The following is a 10,089-nucleotide window of genomic DNA, read 5'->3' on the forward strand; positions in this document are numbered from 1 at the left end:
TTGTAAACGTGATTTTTTATGGGGTACTGTAAACTTCCTCCAGTCTCTCGCACATGTCCAGGGAGATGTCCTTTTTTTTCCTGCAAAAAATGGCCTCAAACAATCTTCACGCAGTGACACCATCGATCCGCCATGCAGCCCCTATGTTGCCGTCACGTTGTCCCGACCCATTTGGCACCCCACGCCATGGTGTTGTGCGTGCCGCCATCGATCCGCCACGCAACCCCTGTGCTGCCGTCTTGTTGTTCCGACGCCATTCGGCACCTCACACCATGGTGCCGTGCGTGCCATTGGTGACGCCATTGTCGTATGTGTCACTGAACTTGAAGGCCCTGGGCAGTTAGCTAGGGTTATTTATTGCAAATTATATAAAATTAGGAGAGGGTGTTTATCAGAATCGAAAAAAACTTAGGGTCCTCCCAAGAAAACTTTAAGGTTCCCGTGCCTCCCGCCGGCACCGCCGCCGGTCCGCCTCGTCTCCAGTGGCCTTAGTGCCATGGCGGCGCGGTGGATCCCGGCCCTTACTGGCGGGAGGGCTTCGTTTTTAGACATTTCTTCAACTTTTGTTAGGTTTGTATACCGCTCAGGAAGACGAGACAACGGCGGGTCCCTGAAGATGAAATAAGGTTTTCCCCGCCTAGCCCCTGTACCGACGGTGTGTCTAGCACCGTTGGTGGGCGTGTGGAGGCGTGTCTCCGGTGAATCTATCCTTGATGGATTTGTTCGGATCTGGTCGTAGTTCGTCTACGTTTGTATTTCTTCAGGTTAGATCTTTCTGATCTATGCTACTCTTCATCAGCGACGGTTGTTGTTCCGCTGTACTGGTCCAACGGGACCTTAGCACGGCGACTTTCTGACTGTCTACTACAACAAGTTTTGCCCGGTTCCCGCGAGGAAGGGGCGATGACGGCGGCGTACCTTCGGCTCGCTTCAGTGCTTGTAGTTGTCTCTAGGTGGTCTACAGACCTGGATGTAATTTTTATTATTTCCGGTGTTTGTTGTATTGTCATGATTGAAGATGAACAGATTGAAAGTTCCTCGCAAATATTTTTGAGAAAATACATCACCAAAGAATTTATCTTAAATTATACAGACGTCCTACAATAACATCTTTACATAAGCCACCAATCTCCTCTAATGTACATTCAACAAAACTAATAATCTTGTCTCGCTGGCGAAGTTATTATACCATGGACACGTCATTTACTGTTCATAATTTTAGGCGGCATATTAGCGTTCACTAGAGAAGCTCTTGACCAAAAATATGCTACTGTTAACAACATTATTTGGTTCATATAAGCACTTACAAATATCGTTAAATACACTTAAATTAAATTTCGGTACACTAAGTCATAAATCACATACAGTATTAAATATTAATAAAAGCATGCCGTGATAAAATTTTACCTTACAATTTGAAATGGAATGAGTATTCAGCATTTATTCATGTTTTATGGAAGGGAGCAAATCTGTCTATAATTATGTATAAAATCGCATCAATCAGAAATTACTGCCCTATCCCCAAATTCCCGACCCCCTTCCATTCTCGCGGGAACGACATTGCAATTGGCGCCAAAAGCCAAACTTTTTCCCCTCCCCTCTCGGCCTCTCCCCACCGCAAATCCAGGCCAAACCTAGCATTCCAAACCGATCGACGATGCCGCGCACGCTCCCCGCCGGTAAACCTCCGGCGCGAGCAACCCAGCCGCCGGAGCCCGCGACGCCGTCACCCAAGAGCAGGATGGCCGACGCGCAGCTGCCGGAGCGCAAAAGGAAGGTCGCGCCATCGGCCGGTCCGCCGAAGAAAAAGAACAAGAAGACCAGATCGCCGCCGGCCGAGCCCGAGAAGAAACCTCTGCCTCTCCCTCTCCCGTTCGAGCATGCCCGGACACCCGGCGACGAGGCCCCGGTGCGGGCAACCCAACCGCCGGACCCCGCGAAGAGCAAGCATCCGCCGTCAGCCAAGAGCAGGGAGGCCGATGCCCAGCTGCCGGAGCGCAAGAGGAAGACCGCGCCATCAGCAGATCCGCCCCAGAAGAAAGACGAGACGACATCGACGCCGGCGGCCGAGCCCGGGAAGAAGCCTCTCCCGTCCGAGCACGCGTGGACGCCCGGCGACGAGGTCAAGATACTCGAGGCCCTGGCGGCGCATCGCCAGGAGAACGGCAAGCTGCCGAGAACCAAGGTGCTCTTCTCCTCCCTCCAGCTGCAAGGCCGCTTCGACAACAAGGGCTTCAGCCTGCCGGACCTCCGGCAGAAGGTGCGCAGTCTCAAGGGCCGGCACGACCACGAGGCCATCAACGGCGTCCCTGCCAAAGAAAATGAGTGCAGCCTCTGCCACCTCTCCAAGACCATCTGGGGCACTATTGCTACGAGCGGTGGTGAAGCAAGCGCAAAAGTGCCAAACGCGGGCAAGACATTCGATGAAATGCGCCAGTTGTACCCTTGTCTCACAGATGAGGTGACACACATTGTGGATGAACCCGCAGTCTTGGAGAGACTGCTCTTGGACTTTGATGATACCAAGGCACGTGCATTGGACTCCAAAATCGACAACCTCAGGAAAGAGGTCACCGAGGCTATCATGGAATCGGTAATACCTTTTAACTGAATATAAGTATTTCTGAAATATTAATAACTGTGGCAGCAAGTCCATGGTAATTAATATTTAGATGCACCTTTAACTTCAACGAATTTTAACAATCCACTGAAAGCACTAAATCCACTTATTAATGGTTGTTTGCTAGATTCTCCTGCCTGCAGTTTACTCTACTTCCATGTTCTTGAAAAACAACTTGCAGACCTCATGCATTATTGCGAAATTTGTAGATTGTTTTACTTGAAAGTCTGTTCTATCTGTTATTGGAATACCTGCATACAAGTTAGGAGGCAACTCCAGTGTATACTTCTTTCTTTCATGTAATGCTTGTATTTGGTAAAAGTACTGACTTGTTAGAAGCATTAAGTTTTCCATGAAGAGACTCTTTTTTCAGATCTTACATTTTTTACTCAATTGTATTAATATTTGAATGTCGCTAATATTGCAAAGTGAGTTGAACTAAGATGCTTGTGGACCAGTTTGGCTGCGATGTCTGTTTGGTATTAGGCCCAGGCTATCTGCGCCCCTTCATCAACTGGATAGGTGTAGCGCCAGTTTGTTGCTTAGACGGCGGCTTTGGTCTTACTGTGGTATTACTTTGTAAGGTTTTGTGAGAATAATTAATAAAGTGGCCGTATGCATCGCCCAGATGCAGAGGCCGGGGGTCATCCTCCTTTTCTAAAAAAAAAAGATGCTTGTAGACCAGTTTCAGGGTACATCTAGGTTATATTTGTATGCCATCTCCTTGGGTTTGATAGAATTATATATGTTATCAAGTCACTGAGTTCAGTGTACTGTTTTACTTGATTTAAGGACAGTAAGTTACCTTGCAAATTTTGACCAATTGTGATGTTGAATTTGGCTTCAATTGTTTAGGCAAAGAGGCAAAACCTTGAAGTGCCTAAAGTATGGCAGTGCCCATGCACTAAGCTTCAGCCAGCAAAGTCGAGAACACATAATGAAAGCATACTTTTGGTAGAGCGCTTGGATAAAATTGAGGGTGCGGGTGTTGAGATGCAGGAGCAATTGAACAGAATTAAACTTGAAATGGCAGAACTAAAAAAAAGTTCAAAGGTACAAAAACTGAATAATGCATATCTACATCCTAACCATTTGATATCTATCCAAGGCTGATGCTATTTTCATTAACTGCTTACATATTTTAATAGGTGATAAGATGTGACTCTGCTGCGAGTGCACCTCACTCAGTTGTAGCGGAAAAACAGTTTTCAGGCAATGTAATATTCTTTGTCTTTTCTTTTGCATTGCATTATTTTACATCATTTGTTTTGTACGTGTATCATCAAGGTATTTTTGTGGCATAGGTACTGCAAAGGAAGATAGAGGCGCAAGGGAAAGTACCTCATTGCAAGAATAGGGAGGTTACCTCTAAGTATCGGCCTCCCCGCAATGTTAGTGCAGCTCCATTTTATTACATTGCCATGCAGAAGCATGTTTATATTAATAACATGTATACTGGAAACTATCAATCTAGTGGGAAAAAATTAATATGTTGTTTTTTTCTATGAAGACCAAATCAAAATGAAACCCTTGAGCACCTCTTTTTCCAATTCCCTTTTAGTACTTCTTGTTGGGGCAAGCTCAATATTCAATTGTGAAATTCACCTGGCTGTACCGACTGTTCATAGAAATCTTTACATTGATAACTGAGAGAAGTCCACTTTTCAACCCTCAACTTACCACTTGGTTTAACACTTAACCCTCAACTTTTAAACCGGTTACTTTACCCCCTCAACTCTTGATACCATTCAGGACTCAACCCTCGGATCAGCTGAAGCCGGTTTTCTGTGACAAGGCTGATTTCGACCAAGTTGACTGCCACATCACTGTTGCCATGTCAGTTTGACCCCTTCTTTACAAGTGGGACCAGCCAGAAAAAAAGGAAAGTCCCTCTCTCTAGCGGCCCGCGGCGACAAACAGGGCACGCCAGCATCGGAGTACAGCGCTCCCCATTCAGTGCCGATCCCGAGCGTCGTCGTCGACTCTTGCAGGTACAGGCCGGCGTACGGGTCCATCACCGGTCTGTTCCCTGCGGCATCTCCAGTGCGGACGCCTCATCCACCTCCACCCGCTGTGCGGCTAGAATCAATCGACCGCGGTGGAGCGACCCCGACCTGGCCTGTGTTGCTACTTGCTAGCATCCTTCTGGGAACCTTAATTACAGAAACCGCGCGCCACTTCTCTCCCTAGCTCCTTCCCTGCCTCTAGTGAAGACGCCCCCACGATTCCGAGTGATACCAGTTTTAATTCCCTGTTCAATTCCTCTTGTATGTAAGACGGGGGACCAGCCTCAATGAGGGACGTAGACCGGCAGGTGAAAGTGTAAGAACGGGAGACGGGGGACTGGGAAGTGAGGGGAGTTGAGGGTCCGATGGAAGGGATCCAGATAGAGGGGTAGTGTGAGCATGGCAGATGGGACCATATCTATCCTCGCCACCGCACATGTTGAGTTGGCTTCCACGTGAGCTAAACCAGGTCAACCCAATGGTCAAAATCAGTGAAATGAAGAGAGGGTTGAGTCTTGAACAGTGTTGTGAGTTAGTGGAGTGAATTAACCTGTTTTGGAGTTCAGGGCTGAGTCTTAAACCAAGTGGTAACGTGAAGGTTGAAAAGTGGACTTCTCTCTTGATAACCCGGAGCATATGGAAAGAATGCACTCATTGAATACTAGCACCCTTCCATTGATAACATGACTTTGATTTTTCCACCGAAACAGTGATTTCCACCTTATATACTGCCATGTTTTGACTAGCGGATTTTGCCATCCCTTTCTTATTTTTAACAGTTAGTGCGAAATACGACATTGGTGCCGAAAAGTATGCCTCGTGTTAGGAGAGAGAAGATTGATGCTGAAAGTCAGATTCTGCATGATGTGTGTAACTTTTTTTCTTCGATTATATGGATGCTTGTTTTCACATTTGCATTTTGTGAACTTGCCATACATTTCTTGGTTACAGGTGGAACAGAGGAAGGTAGTTGCATGTGCACAACAAGGCTTTTCGCATGATTTGAATGTGGAGGTAATGGTTATATTATTTAATACACAAGACATATGTACACATATAATTGCATACATTAATCTGGTCATTCAATAAGCTCCCCTTCTGCCATCCTTTTAGGGTGGGAAAGAGGTCTTTTTACTTTCGTATCTATGGCCACATCGTCGAGTAGCCAAGGCTACTCTTCAAACATCTTGTACATCTACAATAGTTGGGGACAAAGCACTTGGACCTGGATGTTGCCTAGTGTTGGTCAATCAAGTGTTGGATGGAAAGGCTCCTCTGATACGCCCTCTCAGGGACATAAACACAATGAATGATGCACTTGGACATTCTATTGCATGGACGCGTCAGCAAGTAATAATATTAAACTTACTGTATTAATACTACTGACTGTATATCACAAACAATAAAGAAGTGTAAAACTTTTTTCTTTTGTAGATCCAAGATGATACTACTGCTGCCATAGTAGCACCTAACCAAGCATCTCTAGGTAACATGATTTGCTTAAGCATTGACTTCTACCATGTGAATTTGTGCTGTTGCGAAGAACATGTGCATTTGGATGCCATCATTTAGTTGTTTGGTGTTTTGTTATTTATGATTTATCTAGCATAACCGGGTTATAGATAAAAACCTTTGCAGTAATTACGACCATACTACTCTTTTCTTTTTAGCTTTTTGTTGGATTTATAAACATGCCCAATGGCAGTGATTGAATTTTTATGGAACTAGACATGTCAACGTTTGATGCTGTCCCATCCCATCTGTAATACAAACATGCCCAATGCCATTTGATGTTTTATGGACTTTGATCCGCAAGTTCATCAAGAGACTTGAAATTAGATTGTCATCGGCACGTAATCAGTTCTTTTGATACTTTCCTTACTTTAGGGTTTTATTGGTTCTTTATTTTTCTTGTTGACACTTAATGACTTTATGTTCCCTGTATAAAGAGAGACGGTTGTTGCTTAGGAGTTAAGAAGAATTAGTAATGAAATGTCATCTGGGCCAAATCCCTGGTACTTTTCTTTCTAAATCGTTGATCTTGATGCCAGCACAGCACCAGGGTGCCGGTCGCTGGTTCCCCCAGCCCTTGCCTGGTCAGGTCAACTATCCTAGGCCCCATTTAAATAAAAAAACTATCGTGGGCCCTGAAGCCCTAACATGGTTCTTGATTATCTATTTCTAGAGTTTTTCATGGTACACTTCTTTTTCCTGCTATGTTGAAGATCTAGTTTGAAAAATGCATATTCGTTTTTATTGAACAGGTTTAGCTGAGCAGGTTCATAGACAAATATTCCTGTAATGTGACATTGAAGTATGTAAAACATCTGGTTTTCAAATTTTGGAATAACCTATAATATGATTGCATTCAAGACATATATCCCGGGTCAATCCATGGACCCAGGGCTAGGCACCTACAGATGGGTTAAAGAGTTAACGGTTGAGCAAGGGAATGCTTGATAACTTCCCATCTGTATGCAAACATTCAGTGGGCGCTACTATTTGGGAACGAGGATAAATTCTCTCCTTCCTGAATGCTAGTCTTTCTCTGTGGAAACATGCAAGTGTATTATTAAATTTTGGATGCCATGCATCAATTCTGAATTTGGATAAGATTGGTGGAATTTTATTAGTACAACTCTTGAGTGATCTTACATATTGTTTACAATGTTTTTTTTGTGCGCAGGCAAGAGGGATGAATAAGTACCACCTTTTGCGCCTGAGCTGAACTCCGGATCATTTTGTATATGATAGTGGGTCTTAGTCTTAATGTTATAGCTTTTTGCGAGCTTTGCATGAACGAGCTGGGCAGATTAACTTGACAGAACCAGATGTATCATACACGTTGTACATCCTTCTTTTGGTTATTCTAGGCTAATTGATGTGTCGCAGCAGCGACTTGCAAACTTAGTTAGGTCTATCTGACCCAGCAAAGCTGATGGTGTGTGTGTGTGTCTCTCTCTCTCTCTTTATATATATATATATATATATATATATATATATATAAGTAGGATTTTCTATCATAGCTTGCCCTAGAAATAACTATCAGAACCGTTGATCAACGCGTCAAGATTGGAACTGCTCACATGTTCACGCGCCTTATCCTCCCATTTGATGAATTATTTGAGGTGGGTGCCAAGGCAAGTACTGTCTACTTTATCCTGCACCGGCCAGCGAAAAGCCTGCACGTTGTGGCCCGACCCGTGTGTTCGTTTGAATCCATGTGGCCTTGCAAGTTCCACTCCGTGAAAAGCGTTCGAGCTGGTTCCAATCCATACGGACCACGTTGTGCCCCCGTTGTGCCCCACGTGCTTCACTGGCGCGGTTGAATTTTCTCAAAAAGCAAACTAGGCGCGGTTGAACAGGTTCCAAACCATCACGACAGTTCTGGATGGCCCCTTTGACTGAACCTCGAGCTACCAGTGCAGAACTTAGTTAGAGTTTTTTTACAATGTGTACGCTCGTCTTAATTAAAGTTTTAGCAAGGACGGATGGCTAAGCAAAGAAGCCGAGTATACACGTACACATGTCAATTGTTTTTTTAGTACTCTGGTTTGTGTGCATGCGCATGTTCTAACTAGTACATGCGCCATCTATACGGGCGGTACGTATGCGTACTTATCTAAATGACCGTGCTCCGGTCGGTATTACGTATCCGAATATATGCGTCCAGCCAGAGAGCATGATGAATCTAAATGCCTGTGCTCCGGCCGAATATCTGAATACACTTGATAAGTTGGTTCCGTAGATGGCTTGATATGAGCTAAATTGCCATAACTTTGATGAATGATGGACATCGGTTCTTCACAAAAATCTATTTTGGTAAATTTAACGGTTCTTCATGCTATCAATAGGGTGAACAATGGCTCGGCAACGGTGGGACACCGGTTCCTCAAAATGAATATTTTGATTCCAAGTGCAAATTTCACGGTTCTTCATGGCAATCCCTCGCACCTTGTCAAAAGCCTCTGAGTAGGTTGAACGGTTCTTCAAGGTTCTTCATGGCAATCTTCCATTGCATCGGTTCTTCGGGTTTGCATCATTCGGATCCCCTCGGTTCCTTGCTTCTGTTGCATCGGTTCTTCGGGTTTGCATCATTCGGATCCCCTCGGTTCCTTGCTTCCTTTGCATCGGTTCTTCGGGTTTGCATCATACGGATCCCCTCGGTTCCTTGCTTCCTTTTCATCGGTTCTTCAGGTTTGCATCATTCGTATCCTCTCAGTTCCTTGCTTCCTTTGCATCGATTCTTCGGGTTTGCATCATTCGGATCCCCTCGGTTCCTTGCTTCCGTTGCATCAGTTCTTCGGGTTTGCATCATTCGGATCCCCTCGGTTCCTTGCTTTCATTGAATCGGTTCTTCGGGTTTGCATCATTCGGATCCCCGCGGTTCCTTGCTATCGTTTCTTCGAGTTTTCATCATTCGGCTATGCTCACGCATGACCCTGAGTTAGCTGGTCAAGTATGATTTCCATTAATTAAAGATTTAATGTGTAGTCATCGGACGTCGCCACCTATCTATCGGTCGGTTCCATCACCCCATTTGCATGTTCTTCATAAGAGAGTCGGTCGGTTCCATCTCCCATTTGGCCGGTTCTTCACGTAGTACCAGCCTCTCACATGGAGGACTAGACTATACATTTGGTTAATTATGTGATGTTTATTTCACCTAACTAAAATCAAACAATGGAATGTAGCCCGCTTGATTATCTTGTTAAACAAGCGTCCATCGATCCATGCAGCACACACACCACGCATCCCTGGCATCCCTGGCGTACGGCGATGACATGTGGAGATGCCATCATGTGGCCTGCGGCCGCCTCGAAATGTCCCGTCCAACTCTATCTGTAGACTGTAGCCTGCTATACGCGTGGGTCGTACAGACTGTCAAAAATGATCCCTTCCCATCAATTTTAGACAGCCGGAGTCTCGCGCATGCATGCATCTGCTAAAAAAGCTAAACATACTAATGCCCACGCACCACGCGCTGGAACTGAATCTTGTATGACCGCAAATGTTTTAGCTGAACCCACGTCAGCGCACCCTCGTATTATTACTTTCGCATGTTTGTGTTTAAATGGTAATCTTTCTGGCTGCTATATAAAATACCTGATTAGCATTAGCTCCTGGTTGGCAAGCGCGCGTCACCTAATCTGCCCCAACAGCATGCCAGGTTGACTCCGTTGCATCCGTTTTTCATCAGGGCTACACGTTCCATCGAGCAGCATGGGCGGTCACATGCGCATATCTCCCCATCTCAACCCCACAACTGCAGAAAGACCACCTGACCCTGCCCCCACAGCCGCAGCTTTTGCCTGACCAAAGCGGCCGTGAAAACTCTCCTAAAATCCCGCATATTCTCTCTCCCACTCATACAACACGAATCACGGAGCTCGCGGTTGTGGCTGCGATAGCTATTTCTACAGTAAGCTATTATAGACACAATTTTACCTATATATATATATA

General features: G+C 45.2%; 1 protein-coding gene across 2 annotated transcripts; it reads left to right on the forward strand.

Annotated features, from left to right (window-relative positions):
- Positions 1 to 1,536: 1,536 nt before the first annotated feature.
- LOC123108924 (uncharacterized) lies at positions 1,537 to 7,510 on the forward strand. Of its 2 annotated transcripts, XM_044530373.1 has the most exons (9): positions 1,540 to 2,593; positions 3,476 to 3,673; positions 3,769 to 3,837; positions 3,925 to 4,011; positions 5,406 to 5,492; positions 5,578 to 5,640; positions 5,740 to 5,976; positions 6,061 to 6,112; positions 7,313 to 7,510. In XM_044530373.1, the coding sequence occupies exons 1-9, from the start codon at positions 1,658 to 1,660 to the stop codon at positions 7,327 to 7,329; spliced, it is 1,746 nt and encodes a 581-aa protein (XP_044386308.1). In that variant the 5' UTR covers positions 1,540 to 1,657; the 3' UTR covers positions 7,330 to 7,510. The 2 variants fall into 2 exon arrangements, with proteins under 2 accessions (XP_044386309.1, XP_044386308.1); XM_044530374.1 differs by lacking the exons at positions 5,740 to 5,976; positions 6,061 to 6,112 and having other exon boundaries at positions 1,537 to 2,593.
- The last annotated feature ends 2,579 nt before the right edge of the window (positions 7,511 to 10,089 follow it).

Source organism: Triticum aestivum, chromosome 1B (genome assembly GCF_018294505.1).
Source record: "Triticum aestivum cultivar Chinese Spring chromosome 1B, IWGSC CS RefSeq v2.1, whole genome shotgun sequence".
Lineage (NCBI taxonomy): Eukaryota > Viridiplantae > Streptophyta > Magnoliopsida > Poales > Poaceae > Triticum > Triticum aestivum.

Coding starts and splice junctions, on each gene's coding strand:
- LOC123108924 (XM_044530373.1), top strand. CDS start 1,658: ATGCCGCGCACGCTCCCCGCCGGTAAACCTCCGGCGCGAGCAACCCAG. Junction 2,594..3,475: donor CCGAGGCTATCATGGAATCG/GTAATACCTTTT, acceptor TCAATTGTTTAG/GCAAAGAGGCAAAACCTTGA. Junction 3,674..3,768: donor AACTAAAAAAAAGTTCAAAG/GTACAAAAACTG, acceptor ATATTTTAATAG/GTGATAAGATGTGACTCTGC.